Source organism: Gobio gobio (assembly GCF_949357685.1).
Source record: "Gobio gobio genome assembly, chromosome: 12".
NCBI classification, from domain to species: domain Eukaryota; kingdom Metazoa; phylum Chordata; class Actinopteri; order Cypriniformes; family Gobionidae; genus Gobio; species Gobio gobio.
Window position 1 is genome coordinate 14933200 of NC_137105.1, and position 20016 is coordinate 14953215.

Consider the following 20016-nt stretch of genomic DNA (forward strand, 5'->3'; position numbering starts at 1 on the left):
ATCGGCAATGTGGACCAGACCTTTTGCTCTGTAGTCAATAGTTTGGCTATGTGGCTATTTAGATTACCTTCCCCCGCTAAAATGATCAAACTGCAGGAAAAAAACTGGTTAAACAGGTGAAAGGATAAAAAAGGTTTTGTTTTTGCAATGCCCTGCTGTGTGAAGCAAATAAACAGGAAATGGCAGAGGGCATATGTAGTCTGGTAATGAGCTACAGAGAGGGCCTTATACCTCCAGACTCTGTAAACAGACCTCTCTCACCTGCACAATGCTGCATTGATCGATTAGTCAATCGTGTCACGTCAGGGACCTGTCCTGTGTTCGTGCTAAGCTTTCATTCCGACCTCTGCCTCCCTGCGCTCACAAATCCAACCTGGCAAAAGTAGCAGGGCCTCTGTACCCAAACTGTGCTGTAAAATAAGATCATATCAAGGCTCTGTTTTCATTCCGAGTCTTTCCTTCTGGGGCTGGCACTGATAATACAGTCATATTAATCAGAATAAAAATCATACATCCTCTGATGTAAAGTTGCAGTTTTAAATCGTTCATTAGCTTTATCTGTAGCCTTTTCTGATTCTTAAATTTGAGTTGGGGAATTTTCTTTGTAAATATTAGTTTTCTTGTACGAAATAATAACTATAATTAATAATACTAATTATAATAATTGTAATATTAATATAAATAACATACTATAATAATATGTTAATATAATGTGATCGTTTTTAATTGTATTTTAAATATATTTTTATCGTTTGCTATGGTTTTAGTTATGCATTTGCTTGTATTTGTAACAAAGTTCTGTTTTTCAGAGAAGAAAGATATGGGCCCTATTTTAACAATCTGAGCGCATGGTCTGAAGTGTGTGGTGCAGGTGCACTTAGGGCGTGTCCGAATCCACTTTTGCGAATAAGTGGATTCGGAAATGGTCTAAGGGTTGCACCTAGTTTCTTAATGAGTCATGGGTGTGTTTTGGGCATAACATGCAATAAACCAATCAGAGTCTCATCTCCCATTCCCTTTAAAAGCCAGTTGCACTTGCACCATGGCGGATTCGTTATTTACATGGCAGAATTTGCGAGTGTAAAAACTAAACGCTTCTCCAGAGGGGAATCCTTTTATTTTTAATATTTAAAAATGTTTGTGTGCTTCTGCCCTATGTGTGTAATAAGCAGAGTATATGTGTGTTGTGCACCCGCCTATTAGCACCACGCCCTTTAAATAATGCAAAAAATTCTGCGGTATTGACTTTAGACCAGGTTTTTTTGGTCAATGGCGCAGTCGTTTTCAGTTGCCTCAAAATAGCAACGCGCCAACAATGCGCCTGAACACACCGCATTTTCAGACCAGACCAGATCTGTTCATGTGCGAATAGATTGGCGCGAGTGCATTTGCTATTTAAACAACGTGGCACTGGACGTGAAAATGATTACTCCTTCAAGTTAGTTGCATTGCGACGGGTGTATGATATGGCCCAAAGTTAAAGTGACAAATATGTTGTTTTATCTACATTATCGTTTTTTTTGAAGGCCCCCTTAAGTAATTCATCCTGGCTCCGACTCGGTTTTGGTGCGTAGCCATTTTTTAATGCACAGTGACTTGAACTACTGCTGACGGGTTCTTTTTTACAGATAATCTTTTCCCCTTTCCCTGATATAAAATGTCCTAATTAACTCTTGCTGTCCAACTCACCTGATCGATGCGTCTTGCTGCCAACGCTCCATGTTTCTCTCTCTCTCTCTCTCTCTCTCTCTCTCTCTCTCTCTCTCTCTCTCTCTCTCTCTCTCTCTCTCTCTCTCTCTCTCTCTCTCTCTCTCTCTCTCTCTCTCTCTCTCTCTCTCTCTCTCTCTCTCTCTCTCTCTCTCTCTCTCTCTCTCTCTCTCTCTCTCTCTCTCTCTCTCTCTCTCTCTCTCTCTCTCTCTCTCTCTCTCTCTCTCTCTCTCTCTCTCTCTCTCTCTCTCTCTCTCTCTCTCTCTCTCTCTCTCTCTCTCTCTCTCTCTCTCTCAAATCTGGTCCTCTGTTACTCTTTTGAGGCCTGTCCTGTGCACTTTACATTATTGATCAGATTTAAAAGCTCTTATTGCTTTAAACTGATGCTTAATTCAGATTTTTCCTCTTTCCTCAGGCCCCCCATTGCCAAGACAGACCCCTCAGGTGCAGAATGGCCCTACACCAGAGGAGCTGGAGGTGCAGAGAAGGTAAATACCAACGTTACAGACACTGACTGCAGTAAATGGTACACATAGGTCTTGATGTGAAGAAATCACTCAAAGGGTTTCATTCAGCTTGAATCAAATCTTTCCCCACCATTAAAGGAAAATGTCCGTAATTTATGAGACAACACTTCCCCGCCATTGATGGGATTTTCCAGCTTTCCTTGTTTTCACAGTTATACTGTAGTGGACGCTATTACGCTTCCTCTGAATGAATACAGAATCTCCAGATCAAAGTACACGTGAAGAAGAAGCAGAAACAAGTGATAGCTTATGTAAGCAGATCTAATAACACGATCATTAACATTAAACAGCATATAAATCAAAACTGCCTAATGTTACAGAATGTAATGTTGACCCAGGACGAGTTATAGGACTGTGAAGCTTTGGGGGTGTTGATGTACTCGATCTGCTCCATCTGTGTTTTTGATCATCAAGCTTTTTGCTAAAAATGTTGCTTTTTTTTATGAAACTTGCCCACAGTGTTGACAAAAAAAAAAAAAGAATGCATGAAGCTAGAATAAAAAGCAGAGGGTCTGTTCTTTCTTTTGATATATTGCATATTCAGACTTTCATACAACAGAATATTCTTTTATGGCAAAAAGCTGGCGCTTGCTGTCTTTTTTCAAAGACCGTGGCGCGGTGTGATAAGTAAATTGTATGTTTCAAGGCCTCTTAATTGTTTTCCCAAATACCAATAGAACGGTGATCTTGAACTTATTTTTGGCCTTGTAATTGTATTTGTCAAAATAGTGTTCTTATTTAAGGTGTAAAATTAGTTTTAGTGTGAAAAATTGCTTGGTACACCTTTAAAGATGATGTCTTAAACACAAAAACAACTTCCACCTTATGGGCAAACACGTGCGCAGATTCAGAGTTGACATCTGCATGTGTGATTGTGAGAATATGAACCAGGTGAACCCTCATACTGCAGAATCAAACACAGATAGTGCAGCAATGCAATGTTAATGTCTGTTGGACTAAGTTCACTTAAATCAGCACTTTGAAGCTCTGAATTTGCTTTTTCATGAGCGTGTTTTTCTCAAGATTTCTGTGGACTTCAGAGGATGACGGAGGCTATTACTCACCCAGGTCTTGTTAATGAAAAGATTTTCTGCAATGAGTTCCCAAAGGAAGCTGCAGTCAAGGTTGAGGCTGCTTGCTCAAAGCTCACTAACTTTTTTCTTGAATAATACCATTCTATTGATGCAACTATTGCATCTTTATTGGATTTTATTGCAGTAAGGCTATTGCAGTAAAATGTTACCATATAGCACAAGAGGCTGTGCTATATTGTGAATATAGTCATGTTAAGTGGCGTTATTAGACATGCCATTTTATATCAATTATATAACGAAAAATGGATATACATTGTCCAGCCAAAAAAAAAAACTTGTTGTTTGGATTTAAATAGGCAAATGCTTAAGAGTCAATGATTGGATCATTATTGCAGTGATCTTATGTTTCTAGCATGTTATATATTATATCATTGATGGAGTGTGTAGCTTTTCATTTCTTAAACAACCAGGAAGACATTGAATTCATTGAAGGTCTTTGGGATGTGCTGGAGTAGACTTTACAGAGTGCTTGACTCTTGCATTGTCAATACAATATTTTGACCAAAAATTGATGCACCTCTTGATAGAAAAACATTTTGTAATGTTATTTCCTAGCCTAGAAATCTAGACGCACCCTATAATAATATAATATATAACATGCTAGAAACATAATAATCACTGCAATAATGATCCAATCCTAGACTCTTAGCAACTAAATTTTTTTGGGGCCTGGCAATATAATTTCATCATATATCATTTTAATATAGATAAAAAGTATTGAGATTTTTAATAAAGGACATAATGAGAACGAGAAATTATAGTCAATTTTAAATGTGATTTATATGGTTGTGTTTGTGGTGTTAATAATGGGTGCCTTTGTGGTTGCATTAGCAGAAAATCATTGCTAAGGGGCAGAAATATTATGAAAACTATCCTTCTGCCCAATTTTTCTTTAGATTAATGTGCACGACGCAACATTCACAGTAAAAACAGGGACATTTATTATGTAAAAAGGGCCAATTTTAAATTTGTGTTGTCCTTAATGAGTTAATGAAAGTTATTAGCATTTGCATCGACGGAGAGAAGTGAAAGATCTTCTACAGCTCTGTTACAGTTACTGTTACTGTTTTTCCATCAGTGATGCATCATCGCATGAGACGTACCCAAAGGAGTCTGGGGTGCTCTGTAGAATACTGAACATGATCTCAGTCTTTTGATGGTGACTCAGCATTGGTCATGTCCTACTTCTTTGCTACAGATGAAATGTCAAATCTTCACTGGCTTTATCTGCAAAGACCCTGCAGCCTGTTAAACATTAACTATTGGTGTATTCCCTGCGTGCTCTGAGCCAGGGGAGGACGCCGTTGGACACAGTTGCGCGTCCTGCATGACAAACATTGTTTGGCTGCCTTTTTCGCTCCAGACAGATGTGCTCCACGGCATAGTAAAGCGCCTGAGGAGTGTACACAGATTCAGTACTCTGCAGACATGATGATACTGATTTGTAATCATCTGTGTCAAGTGTTCACATCATGGCTGTGTTTTTGAGTTGATTAAAATAGTGTGGGATGGACAGTGCTAGCTTACTCTCTTGCCTACTTGGATAAATGCTCTGGAGGGCCTAATAGCTCTGGCCTTCCCTTCAAAACTGGCTATTTTTTAAAAATAGTGTTCCGTGAAGTGATTTTTTTTTCTGTTTTGTATTCTAGTTGTAGTCAAGGTCACAGAGTCTTTATACAATGAACAGATTTCTGTCACAAAATGTTCTATAATGTATTCGGACCCCAAGCTGTGGTAGAACACCAACTTAGACACCAGTTTTAGCATAAATAAGCTTTTTTTATGCTTTCTTGCTAGAGAAAGTGTTTGGTCAGATTAAAATAAGATTGAAGTACAGCGAGTTGGAGTTAGGGCTGGGCGATATTGAAGAAAAATGCGATATCCTTGTTAAATAAAGAAATATCGTATCGCATATCGAATATCGCATTAAGTGTGTAAAATCTATTTAAATTATATTAAAACAATTATTTAAAAACTGAGAATGATACCATTTATGTGTCTCACATTCTTTCTGGGAAAAGAAAGCATCGCTACAACTTCTGAAAGTGACCAGCAGTGTTTTAATGTCACAAATCTGACAATATAATTTTAACATCAATGTAAACAACCAAAAAATTTAATGCCAATATTTAAATACCTTGACTGTTCGATTGTGTAACAAGACACGAAACAGAACTGAAGGGATCACACGCTTTCAGAGAGGTGGCTTGTGTGCGTGCACGTTTCGGTGTGCGTGTCAGACAGCGCGAGACTGCAAGGAGTTGTTTTTCGCAAGTTATTGGGTTTAATAACCTTTTTTAACGTCAAGCAAGTCACATAAGTAACGGTCGTTAGTCGTGTGGCCAGTCTATTCTCTGCGATATGCATCGACCTAAAACATAAAATTTTCAAAATGTTGAAGTAGCCTATTAAAATCATTCAGATATTGCGTGCCCTTGCGATATGCATATTGCGATATGTACATTTGCGATATTTCGATAATGTCGATATATTGTGCAGCCCTAGTTGGAGTGCTAGAAAGCATGATGGGACTCACCCAGTGTTATATGCTATTATTTATATAACACATATATGTTTGCATAAGATTTATTCATATTTTTTTATTTTATTTAAATGTAATAAAAAATATATGTCAATTATAGTAATTTTTATATATATATATATATATGAATGAAAATTATTTTAATATTTGTAGTTAAAGGCACAATATGTAAGATTTTTTGATTAAAATACCCAAAAACCACTAGAACAATGTTATATATTTTGTTGACTTGTGACATTGTAGTATTCCAAATGTTTCCAAAAATGTTTAAATAAGCAATTTTAACCGGACATGGACTGTGTCCGTGCGTTGCCTATCAATGACATCATACCCGCATTACTCTCGATTTCCGGTTTTATTTTGTAGAAACCATGGAAACACCAAAGGCCCTTTTATTATATGTTTTGTTAGACAGATGAGCAACTGATTGGATACATTCATCGACAGAAAACTAATCATTGTTATATAACTCAACACAGTTAGTCTTATTGTTTAAATCTCGTTTTCTTGATTTACCGCGAGTACCATGTTTTATCATGCCTAATATTGATCTAGCTTACTGCAGTGTGCAACAAGTGTATCTTAGTAGCTGGCGAGCGAACGCACCGAGAAGCATTATAACATAACTTTCAACACACTCAAATAATGTATCTAATATGATGTTACCCTACATGCGTATGACCAGAAAAAGCGGCAAAATAAAAGCTCCGCGAAATCCAGGCGTCATCAAGCTACGCCTTTTTGAGTAAGCGACCTCTAGCGGCAAAAATTACATATTGTGGCTTTAACAATAACACTTGATCCAGCTATTTGAATTTCCCATTGTCTATTTGACTGACATGTAAAAGAAAGGCTCTCTTTGTTAATTCTATAAATAATACAGGGCATTGTTTAAGACTGATTCCAACCGGTAACTTGTCTTTTTTAACTATTCATTAAAGAACAAACTCATAAGAGCCACCCAATCAGTTTTATTTGTAGTTCCTCAGTCAGTCATTCAGGTTTTCAGAAACATGAGGGTAAGTAAATAATGCCAGACGTTTCTTTTGGGGGTGAACTATCCATTTTATAGGAAGTTGAAGCAGTCAATCATGCATTGTAACAGATTGTACCCGTCAGCCAGGTGTTGTAGTGTACATATAGTGGAAATGCTCCATATAAGGATATTTTCCTCTGTCTGTGAAAGATCTGCCAGAAATCGAAGGGCTCATATTCTCTGAAAGAATGTCTTTGAGTGCGTGTAATGGAGTTGGCCTGCTGCCGCCAACCCGGCCGGCCGTGGCGTACCGGCCCATAGCCATATTTAGCTATTGCAGTCAATGGAACTGGGTGCATACTTACGGTCTGATGTCATCTCGTGATGCAAACCTGATACAATGCGGCTGAGAAGGAGAGCAGAAGAAAGGAATGAGAAGCAGGTTACTCGCAGTCATTTATAAACAGCCATCAGTGCATCTGCATACTGTCAGATGATGAATTAGTAGTGCTGTCATACAGACCAGACTCAGAGGGTGGTGTGAATGAGATTTGTCAAAAGGCTGCTTAGGTCACTCTAAAATAAGAATCACATACTAGCATGCTATAGGAATTTTAGTAACTTCCGAAGCACAGCAGTTGATTTTCTCTGAACAGTCACCTTGAAAAAGACACTGCATAAATGAAAATTACCACATGATTTACTCACCCTCAAGCCATTCTAGGTGTAAATGACATTCTTCTTTCAGACGAATACATTCAGAGTTATATTAAAAAAAATGTCCTGGCTCTTCCAAGCTTTATAATGGCAGTGAATGGCAGCCCAAAATTTGAAGCCTAAAAAAGTGCATCCATCCATTATAAAAGTTATCCACACAGCTCTGGGGGGTTAATAAAGTCCGTCTGAAGCAAATTGATGTGTTTTTGAAAGAAAAATCTCCATATTTAACACATAAAGTAAAATATCGATGGACTGCCTTCCGTATTCAACTTATGGAAAAAACATAACTGGCTCGAAGACGTCAGACATTAACCATTTTGAACTGCGAGAGGCGTTACACTTTCTTCGTAAGTCGAATACGGAAGGCAGTCTGACGGAAGCTAGATATTTTACATTATAATGTGTTAAATATGGATATTTTTCTTACACAAACCCATTGATTCGCTTCAGAAGGCATTTATTTAGCTGGGATGCCAGCTGAACTTAGCCCCGCCCACAACATTTGAGGTCGGGAAGTTCAGTCTGGACTTGATCCGTTGTGGAGCATCTATGCTCAAACCAGAGCAGTTCGGACCAATCAAATTGTCAGGACAGGCTTTATACGATGATGGACAGATGATCGACAGTAACGTAATCATCCATGTCACCAACGAGAGCTTGGGTTGAATTTGTTTACTAAACAGAGAACTTGTTCGTATATGCATTCACCTTTACTATTTCTCCCAAATATGATGATCGTGTTGGTAAATACTCTGTGTATCCTTAAATTATTTTTACAACACCGGCAAAGAGCTAGCATTTATTAACCCCCCAGAGCCGTGTGGAGTACTTTTTTGATGGATGGATGCACTATTTTTTGGGCTGCCATTATAATGCTTGGATTAGCCACGACATTTTTAATATAACTCTGATTGTATTCGTCTGAAAGAAGAATGTCATATACACCTAGAACGGCTTGAGGGTGAGTAAATTATGGGATAATCTTCATTTTTGGGTGAACCATCCCTTTAAATAGTAGACAGAACTTTTTATGCACAACATGATTGACTTTTATTGTGAGCGCAAAAGTGCTTTTTACTATAGTAGCAAATATTTTTGCCCAGTGCAGTTCAGACCACCTTAAAATGATCCATGAGTGTGAAGAAACTGATGTTGCATAATATCCTAATACTCACAGTAACAAATATATTGACGCAATTACGGAAAAGTGCAGTTTGGAGACTTCAAGAGTATTTGTCACTCTGTCTTCTGTGGTTTCACATCTAAATTCTTTTAGAATGAGTCAGTGTCTTTTTTTTAGCTTGAGCTTTTTTCAGGATTGTGTTCTTTTTGTCTTTTTATTTTATGGAGTGTTTTAGTACACACATGCTTTGAATTAGAGGCTTGTGCATTTTTGTAAACCTCACAATTAAATGATGACCGAAAAAACTCAAAAATGGTGGATTTATACCCTTTTTGGTCGAAGTGCATGCCATCCTTCGTGCTCAAGACATGCTACATTTGTGATCCTTTCATGCTGGGAAAAATAAATATTTGGCTGTGTCTCTCGTCACCATCTCGGATTACAGTTTCCAAGGGATTACGTGTATAAAGATACAGATTGTAGTTTTAAGCTCTTTTTTTCCCCTCCTCCAGGCTATTTTAACTCCATCTTCACTCCAGCAGGACCACAGTGACATGTGGGTCAGCTCGTGCTCTGTGAGCCAAAAATATACGGTATTAGTATTTGATTAAAAAGACATGAAGTGGCATAATGGGAGGATAAAAATAGTCAGCGGGACGCTGATACAGGTTTGCTGCTCTGCCGGCTTTCAGCACATCTGTCAGGTGGAGACACAAAAGCCCATTTCCTCAACCGTATCCCGCTAGCAGGGCGAGATTGGAGCCACCACCTCATTAACAGACTGTTGGCATCATTTAAAGCTGATTTTCGTAATCATCACCACTTCTTCACACTTCAGCACAATAATGCGCCCAGATCGCTCGGCAGCCACGTCCGGATGTCTGTCATCTCTTAATGAATGACCCTTCAGCTACAGAAATCTTACATCCTGCTTTCTGAGCTCCTTCGGGCTGTGCTCCACCGCCCTCTCTGCTCAGATGTTTTCCCTTCTGTGTAAAGGGGGAATCTGAGAGCTGGGCCCAAATCTGTAGAAATTTTGGAGGAAGCCTTGCAAAAGACACCATATGGCTTAGCTTGGACAAAGCCAATGTTAACCAAATTGATGGGCCTTTCCAAGAGAGAGGGGAATTGCACTTTTGCTGAAAAAGACTTCAATATGGTGCTCATTCTGCTCACTTTCTCACCATGGTCTGCCATTGTTTAATCAATGTTGGCCTCTTTTCTCTTTTCATTTTTCATTATATTTTTCCTCACTTTTTCTTGCATACACACAGACAAAAAGGGTATCCAAATTGTACCTTTAGGGGTACAACGGCTTGTCACTGGGGCAATACCCTTGAAAGGACATCTTTGTACCTTTTTTACTCCTAAAAGGTGCATATTAGTACAAATACGTACCTTAAAGTACTACTATGAAACTTTTTGTAGTAAAAACAGGTACAAATATGTCCTTTTAAGGGTGTACTGCCCCAGTGACGAGCTGTTATACACCTAAACGTAACATTTTTGACACCTTTTTTCTCTGTGTGTACCGGCACTTCTCACATGGTGCTGGTACTCTGAGCGCCCACATGAAACATAGCATCAGGCTGTTCATTATTTATATACATTGCACGTTCAAACTGAACGGACCAATTATCTGCGCAATATGACGAAGCCCAATTGTTTAATTTGGCAAAATGTGATCGCAATGCTGATGATAAATGTGCAACCCATTTGAATTCTATTGAGACTGTACCACTTGAAAATGCTATTGAGAAGGTCAAACATGATCTAAATCTGCCACATAAACTAAAAAGACCCCTGATGTAAAGAGGGAAAACGTCATCCTGCACCAACTTAAATGAGAGCTTTTTAAACTACTCCTGACCACTTTTACTAGAATTCATCACGTTCAAGTGTATTTATTGTGGTACATTTTGACTAACTTGTTGTAGAATTTAAAATAGATAATCTGTTATGAGAGAGGATTGTGACATGTTGTAGTTGTAGCTTCTAAATGTGTAGGTTGCTATTTTTCATAACAAATGCTATAGATAAAAAACGAAGGAAAAAAGGTAATGAGGAGCCATCTTACTTGTAATTCAATTAAATTCCATTTATTTATATTGCACAATTAAAAACAACTGCTGTTGACCAATGTTCTGTACAAAAAATAAATAACCGTAGAAAAAATTCAGACATGAAGACCAGCCACGAGAAACAACAACACAAACATGCAAGACGGATAACTCATGAATATAAGTCAAATCAAATAAAAATGATTTTAACTTTGATTTAAAAGTGGATAATGTGGGAGCAGTTCTGATTTGAATTGTATCCTTATTGTAACAAATGCTATAGTTAAACAATTACAAGGACTGTGTTACTTTTTTCATGAGGCCAAGCACAAGTACAAGAGCTTAATGGCTCGTTTCCACCAAGTGGTGCGATACGTTTCAGTACAGTACACAGTAAACAACAATGGACGACATACAGCAGATCTTGTTCTTACTTCTTGGCATGTGGCGGTTGTCAAAAGAAGCCAAGACTGCAGGCTGCAAGGAAATACACAGCCGAAAAAAGCATGCGCAAGTGACGATTCTCTGTCAACCAATCAACATTATGCATTGAGTCTAGCTCCACCCTTTAGTACCGGACAACTGTGCTACGTACCCCAATGGAAGGATGCCAAAAAAGTGGTTCGGTGGTTCGGAATTAGGGTACCATTCACAACTTCTGACACTGGAAACGGCAAAAATTGTGCACCGTACTGAACTGTACCGCTCAGTGGAAACGAGACATTAAAGTCTGGACCTTCTTGAATGGTTGACTAAATAATTATTTTTCCATGTGTAAAGTGTTCTGCTAATAATGACAGATATTAGGAAAAACCTGGCTTTCATATATTCCAAGAGAGGACAGGAAATTAACTATTGAAGGAATTCATGTTCAGTATAAAAACATTTTAAGTATCGTTTGACTTCCCATGGCACTTTGTAAATAGGTGATTGTTAACTATAGGCTACTTTATTGCAGTTATGTGATTAACTAATTTTGCACCATTTTGCAAAAATAAACAAGCAAATAAATAAATAAACCTCACGAGGGAGCATGCCCTGGGACCCTGTTAAAGGATTCACACTTCAACCCCCCCAATGTTCAAAACCCAAACTACACCCTTGGGAGACAACCAATCCGCCCATCCCAACAAACCACCAACCCCCACAATAGTGAGTACCGGCACCTTATTTTTTCCACTTCAAACTTTGATCACGAATACAATACAGTTTTTTTTTTTTAATTTAGTTTTTTACTTTTAGTAAAATAGCTAATAAAAAACAATTCAAGCTCTATTTACTTTGAATAGAAGTGTATTTTGTGTTGCTATACTGGCAGATTTTTTGGCACTTTATACTTGTACAATAAATCTGCCAGTGCACAGTAAGACGAGATACGTTTGTATTAAAGAGACAGTAATGGTCAAAAATTTATTTCTGTGATGCAAAGCTGAATTTTCAGCATCATTACTCCAGTCTTCAGTGTCACATGATTCTTCAGAAATCATTCTAATAAGATGTTGGAAACAGTTGTGCTGCTTTTTGATCAAATAAATGCACGCTTGATGAGCATAAGAGACTTCTTTCAAAAACATTAAAAACAGTAATTTTTCCCAACTTTTGACCGGTGCACAGTACATGTTCTGAAGATAATGAAGATGTAAAATGATCTTGTTTCAAAGATTTTTTAAAGATTTTTATAGAAATTTGTACTGGAAAATTAGACAAAAATACATTGTTTTTTTTTCTCAGTGCAATATGACTTCTCGAGCACCACTATTATTATACTTATATTTTTCTATGCAATATATACAGATATTTTTCTATGATTTGTTTTTAATTTATTTTCTGTATATCATTTTTTCTGTATTTTGTTTTGTATCATCACCCTGTTTTAAAATCCAATGAAGTCATACTGCCTTTAGAATCTGTTGTAGTAAGTTGTTGGAAGACATTCTGAATCAGGCTGTGAGCCGCCTACACTCCCTTAGCTACTGTTTCCTTGGTAACTGATGTCAGGAACGGAGACGCCAATAAATGGATCTGCTGCATGTTTCCCATCTTTTAAGCCCTTATTCCATGCTCGAGAAGGGGGTGTTTGAGAATAAAAAAGTAAGCAAATTTTGCATTGCTTGTAGTTTTTTCCTATATTTAAAAAGCTCTAGACTGCAGTAAAATTGCTCTAAACTAGTGCATTTTCCAAATTGCTATTGTTTTGGTCAGTTGCCTTCTATTTGATCATTTTTATTATTTTTATACGGACTTGACTTGTTGACTGGGCAGGTTTAAGTTCTTAAATTCTTAAGTTGAAAGAATACTGAATGGCCCTTTGACAAATATGTCTGGGTCTGCTCCAAAACATGCGAACAATCCCAGTCATGCTTCATTTTTGTCATTGCAGTGGAACAAAACAACATACCTTTATGTACCTTTAAGTGACCACCAGTTTTGTTGAAAGAAGTTATTATGTAAATGCATAGGAATGTTGAAGAACCAGGGTGCTGGTTTTCGCCGACATGATCATTAAGAGGCGATGCATACATACAATTTAGTTCACATATGAAAATGAGGTCCAACTCAAGGCCTGCTAAAGTAAGCCTTTAGTCTAACAGCCTGGGTTGCTGAACCCCTTAACCCCATATTTTGGCCCCTTCCGGTCTCTCGCGCAAGAGCAGATCCCGCTTCTAATTTTAAGTGTTTGTGCCGCTAGTTATTTACAGAATGTTGTGATCTCCTATGCCAGGGAATGCATATGTATCCAATGTGACTAGGCACAAATAAAGCACTCAACCGAAATGGTGCGAACTGCACCTTGTGAACAGGTCTGGGGTGTCGTTCTTATTTAAGAAACAAGGAGCGCACACATATGATCCAATAAATCCTTTTTCCTGTTGGTCAAACGACAGTTTGGTTTAAAGTGATGTTTGTTCAGGGTTTATTTTCAGCTGCTTCCGAAAACAAGAAGCCCTTGATATTATTATGACCCCTCCATCCGTGTAGGATGGCTGGGATTGCACAGCAGTTGCATCATGAACAGTTACCCTCACCTGACCCATATGTGTCATGTCCCATCCTTGCTGTCATGTTTACCTCAAATTAAATATAGGCCTTCAATATCACATGTCCATTTTTACCCTATTTCTGTTAGGTGTTCGGTCAACGCTCCTCTCTGTAGGGGGCTTGTTCTGTTCAGGGGTGACTTATAGCTGGCACCAGTATGGCTGGCGTGAACTTTTGCGGTAGTATATTACCACAGACATGAGCGAGGCTTCCTCTGCTCTTTAATTACATCTCTGAGAGCATGGCTCAGGCTCAGCAGGGATTTTGGGGGAAGTGGGACACGCTCTCAGCAATCCACCCCGCAACAGCATTTCATAATGGAGTGGCTCAGAATACATCCTCTGGGAACCCAGGTACAAGAACAACTCTGAAATAAGGCGACTAAATTAAGCATATATAGATAACTCGGGCAGTAGACCAAGCATATGGAAGCTCTTTTTGGAAGATGATCTTAGACCTTGTGGATTCATGGCTAGCTCTTTATAGTTTTATTCCCCTCGACTCAACCCAACTGCGCTTGTATCAGTTTCAGATGTTGAAGAATTGACCCTTTGCGAAACCTAGACCCCTGGTGCGCTTGTAAAATTTGCTCAAAGTGGTTAAAATTGACCTTACGACAGCCCAAAATAGCCAATTTGAGGGTACGTTTACATGAAAACGATATACTTAAAATAGAAAAGCTTTTCCTTTGTTTTGTTCTTTTTGCATACAGGCGACAATGTTGTCAAAACAATCCCCGTTCACATGGAAATTTCATATATGTAGTTAATAATTCATATTTAAGTTTTTGTAGTTTTCACAGACAACAGCATCATTTTCAAAAACTTGCACTTTGAAACCCATTTTCAAATGTTTGCATTTTCAGGCCCCCGAAACAGCTTTGTCATGTAAACGCATTAAAAAGTTTTCAGTTTTGAATATATTAATAAGCCAAATCATAATAATGAGCCTTTGATTGCCTAGACATAGCCTAATCAGCGCTCAAGCGCACGCATAAAGCTTGCCACACCGCACCGGATGTGTCGTGAAATAGCAAGGAGACTGTTTGAACATTTTAATTAATTATTTATAATGTTTTCTGTGTTTTCGGCTGTAGAGATGATTCATTTGACGATGCGGACTCATCATCTCTTCGTTTTCCAATTGAATTGGTTGACAATTGCTTGACATTTCAAACTTTCTATAGATATATGTCTCATGTCTGTGAGGGAGGTATACACTGAGTTTTGGTTTATTTTTTGACACGCTCAAGTTCACAGAATGCGCGTCAAAAATGCAAATGATGGCACCGGTGCCTCCACATCATGCAGTAAGCACGCTATAATTTGCTATAATTTGCTTCGTGGGGCTGTCAAATGATTAATCGTGATTAATCACATCCAAAATAAAAGTTTTTTTTTTTTAAATTATGTATATTTAAATACTCACACATACATGTATATATTTAAGTATTACAAAAAAAAATTAAATATATACATATACAGTCAAACCAAAAATACAAACACTTGGATATGCGCCAAATAATAGCGCACATTTATCTATTTTATATTAATAAACCAAATAAATTATAATGAGCCTTAATTCCTATAGTCTAATCAGTGCTCAAGCGCACATATTGCCACAGCGCACCGGCAAAAGTAATGATTATGAATGTGTCGTGAAATAGCAAGGAGACTGTTTGAACATTTTAATTAATTATTGATAATGTTTTCTGTGTTTTCGGCTGTAGAGATGAATAATTTGACGATGCGGACTCATCATCTCCGCAGTAGTGGCCGCGCATGTAGCATATGTAGGCTACGTTTCATACGGATTACATAATCTGACAATATTTGTTTTACAATTGAATTGGTTGACAATTGCTTGACATTTCAAGCTTTCTATAGATATATGTCTCATGTCTGTGAGGCAAGTATACACTGAGTTTTGGTTTATTTTTTGACACGCTCAAGTTCACAGAATGCGCGTCAAAAATGCAAATGATGGCACCGGCGCCTCCACGTCATGCAGTAAGCACGCTATAATTTGCTATAATTTGCTTCGTAGGGCTGTCAAATGATTAGTCTTGATTAATCACATCCAAAATAAAAGTTTTTTTTTTTTTTTAATTATGTATATTTAAATACACACGCATACATTATATATTTAAGTATTACAAAAATTTATCAAATATATACATATACAGTCAAACCAAAAATACGAACACTTGGATATGCGCCAAATAATAGTGCACATTTATCTATTTTATATTAATAAACCAAATAAATTATAATGAGCCTTAATTCTCTGTAGTCTAATCAGTGCTCAAGCGCACATATTGCCACAGCGCACCGGCAAAAGTAATGATTATGAATGTGTCGTGAAAAAAACAGCAAGGAGACTGTCTGAACATTTGAATAATGTGTATATATATTAGTGTTTTTGGCTGCAGTGAAGTTGACGCTGCTGACTCGTCAACTCCGCTGAATATTGCATGCACCTATATGCACATATAGTTGTTTTCCATTTAAATCGGTCCATTTAAAAATGGACATTTCAAGCTTTCGATGAATGCATTTCTCATGTCTGTGAGGAAAGTTCACACTGAGTTTTGGTTTATTTTTTGACACGCTCAAGTTCACAGAGACCAAGACGACAGAAAGAGCATCCCTTATTTTACAAAAGCACAACATTTATTTATTGTGAGTGCACACAAATAAAATGAGTGTTTCGAATGACGTATTAGGTTACTCTGGATGTAAGACCAATGACAGAGTATTTTTTAAGCAAGTGAACTCCTCCATGTCATGCAGTAAGCGCGGTATACTTTAGCTTCCACACTCCGCGCAAACACTTGGATATGCGCCTAATAATAGGCTAGCGCACATTTATCTAGGTTAATGTGAGAGCGAGCAGCCATGTAAAGTTGCTACTACTTACATGTTTCAAATGATAAGCCATATTTAAGGTTGATGGATGATAGGCGAGCGTTTGGATTTTCTGCCCAACATAAAGGACCCGCTGTTAACAATCTGTCCCTCACGGACTGCGTGACTTCGCAGAGAATTTTTTTCTTGCCAAATTCCTTAAACTATCGTAAAAATGTGTATTTATGGCACATGTAATTTGAATATCCAGAGTTGCCAGAGTTTTGTTCGTTTTATTCGTTTAAGCGTTGAATCAGACTTGTCATTCATGACACAGGCGATGTTCAGTCCATTAAATAAATATGTTTTTGGGCAGTTTTCATTAACACTAGCTCCAATTTAGGCAATTATTTGTTACGTCATTTTGTTTGGGAGACATGCATACCCGCCCTTGGAAATCGATGGGTGCAGTTAAGTAACTGCTGTCGTAAGGTCTATTGAATAGACGTTGTTCTTAGTTAGATTGAAGTGAGACATTGCAAAGCATTTTTTCTTGCCACTTTTACTTTAAAGATATTAAGTTACACAATATTCCAATGAAAACCCTTCAAGTCAGAATCGAGAATTTAGTGTAAGTGAAAAGAACTACTACCGTTTCAACCTATTATGGTATTGTTAGTTCTTTACAATAGTTCTTTAGTTATGAGATTTGAGTTTGGTTTCCATGGCAGGACCGATGATACAGCATGAGTGACTATATCGAAGCAGGTGTTACCATGTCAGTTGGAGCCTTAGGCGTAAACATGCTCTTCTCAAGGGGTCTTTTAAAAGATTGGGGTGTGGTTTTTCCCACCTTATTCTCTTTGGAAACTTGTGGAGGCATGATGTCAATGCACCTTAGCTGGTATTTGTCATGGCGATGACTGTCATACTGAGTGGAAGGTGTGCCTGGCAAGGTCCCAGGAAATGATATCATGTACACCCATTCATGCAAAAAGACGTGTGGGAGATTATTTGACAGATGGACAGAACAGGATCACCTGTCTTGATGCAAACCCCAGTGACGAGACTCTGTCTGATTGTTGATCGTCCAGGTTCTCATGACAGCTGAAATCTGGCAGAAAATAACTTGTTTCAATGAGCTGCTGTCTGTTTTCACACACACAAAGGGAGATCCTCAATCGTTATATCATTGAACAAAAGGTTAAAGTGGGTGTCTTAAAGGAATAGTTTCCATCTTAAAATAATACAAAAAAAATCATTATTTACTCATGTTTCCTCAAAAAATTACATGGAATGCTTTCCCTTTTGCCATTAGAAAATCCCCTGTTTTTACTAGTCATTTAAATTACTTTAAAATTACCCTAAAACCATTTTGATTAGGAACCTATTATATTTCGTAGGGCTGTCAAATGATTAATCACATCCAAAATAAAAGTTTGGGTTTACATAATATATGTGTGTACTGTGTATAATTATTATGTATATTTAAATACAAAATAATTCTTGGCATGTTAAAGGGATAGTTCACCCAAAAATGAAAATTAGCCCATGATTTACTCACCCTCAAGTCATCCTAGGTGTATATGACATTCTTCTTTCAGACGAATAAAATTAGTTATATTTAAAAGGTCCTGGCTAATCCAAGCTTTATAATAGCAGTAATTGTTGCTCTGTTTTTGAAGTCCATAAATAATGCGTCTGTCTGTCAAATAACGTGCTCCACACGGCTCTGGGGGCATAATAAAGGCATAAGAAATGAAGTGAATCAATGCGTTTGTGTAAGAAAAATGTCCATATTTAAAACTAAAGTAAATAAAGTAAAGTTCCAGCCAATCGCCTTCCGTGGAAAAAGTGTTGAAAGTGCCTCTCACCGTTCAAAATGCTTATGCTAGGTCTGACGCGCGTAACCGGTTGCGTAAGCATTTTGAACGGCAGAGGCACTTTCAACACTTTTTCCATAAATTGAATACAAAAGGCGATCAGCTGAAACTTTACTTTATAACGTTTTAAATATGGACATTTTTCTTACTCAAACGCATCGATTCGCTTCAGAAGGCCTTTATTAACACCCCAGAGCTGCGTGGAGCACGTTATTCGACGGACAGATGCGTTTTTTTTTATGGACTTCAAAAACAAAGCGACAATTACTGCTATTATAAAGCTTGGATTAGCCAGGACTTTTTTAATATAATTTTTTTCGTCTCAAAGAAGAATGTCATATACACCTAGGATGACTTGAGGGTGAGTAAATCATGGGCTAATTTTCATTTTTGGGTGAACTATCCCTTTAAGGGCAGCATGGATGATGAACCTTAAATGATGTCTTTGATTTAAACCTCCTAATAATACACCATATCCTCTTCATATCATTAGGCTCATTTCATTTGATTTGCCTTTGTTCATGAATGCTCTTCAGTTTGTTCTGCCCCTCGTTTTCAAGTTTGGTCCATCTGTCCAGCTTCAGAGCCAGAGCTGCAAACAGCCCATTTTTCTTCATTTACTGCCCCTGCTATCCACAGTCTCAATGTATCTGGCTCTCTAATGTAATTACACACTGGAATGCTGGGCATGGGGATGTGCTGGATGCTGATTAAGCACAAGAGGACTGACAAGCAAATCTTTCATAAACCCTTACTTAGCAGAACATCTGCAGGCGAGCTGGTCTGATGCTGAAGTTGGCACTTCTCACACTTCTTGACCCATTTGGGTGTGCTGCCCTCTAGTGTATGATGTGATGTACTGCGATTTTAGTGGTCAGCTGTCTCCATATTTTGAAGAAAGCCATTTTTGTATTTGTTCTATAAAAGTCTTTCTTTCTGAACATTTCCCAAAGGCCCTTTAAGCCATGTTTTAACGGCCCCAAACAGCTGTTTTCCAAATAGGCTCCTGCTATAAACTGACTGAAATTGAAAAGCACAAAAGCTTTCTCAAGGTTATTTTTAAATTTTCTATGTCTCAATCATCTATGTATCATCTATGCAAATCTGTGGCATTATAAATATTCTTTATTTAAATCAAATCTACACTCTAAAATGTACTGTATACATTTTTTATTTATTTTTATGCATTTATTTTTTACAGGTGTTTTACCTGTGATTTTTGAACATCATTGCATTTATGTTTTATGGTTAACGGAAATGTCCGTAATATTACTGGATAATGTCCTGGTAATTTTCTGCCAGTACATTATCTGTTTTTTTTGTTTTTTTGTTTATGGATTTTTTTTTTTTACAGTGTATTACGCACAAAATATTTTTAGGCTAGTCCAGCTGCACTTGAATTTTTTATTTTATTAATTAAATTTTATTTATTATTTTATATTATGGTGAGATTTATTGAACAATTATACACTCAAAAGTTTGGTGTCTAAGATTTTTAA

The 20016-nt window shown here is 37.5% G+C and overlaps 1 protein-coding gene across 6 annotated transcripts in view; it reads left to right on the forward strand.

The window, feature by feature from the left end:
• enah (ENAH actin regulator) overlaps positions 1–20016 on the forward strand; it is a 138320-nt gene that overhangs the window by 98078 nt on the left and 20226 nt on the right. For all 6 annotated transcript variants that reach the window (XM_079831138.1, XM_079831141.1, XM_079831137.1 and 3 more), the window contains one exon: positions 2123–2195. In XM_079831138.1, coding sequence (XP_079687264.1) covers positions 2123–2195 — 73 coding nt within the window. The remainder of the gene's footprint in view (positions 1–2122; positions 2196–20016) is intronic.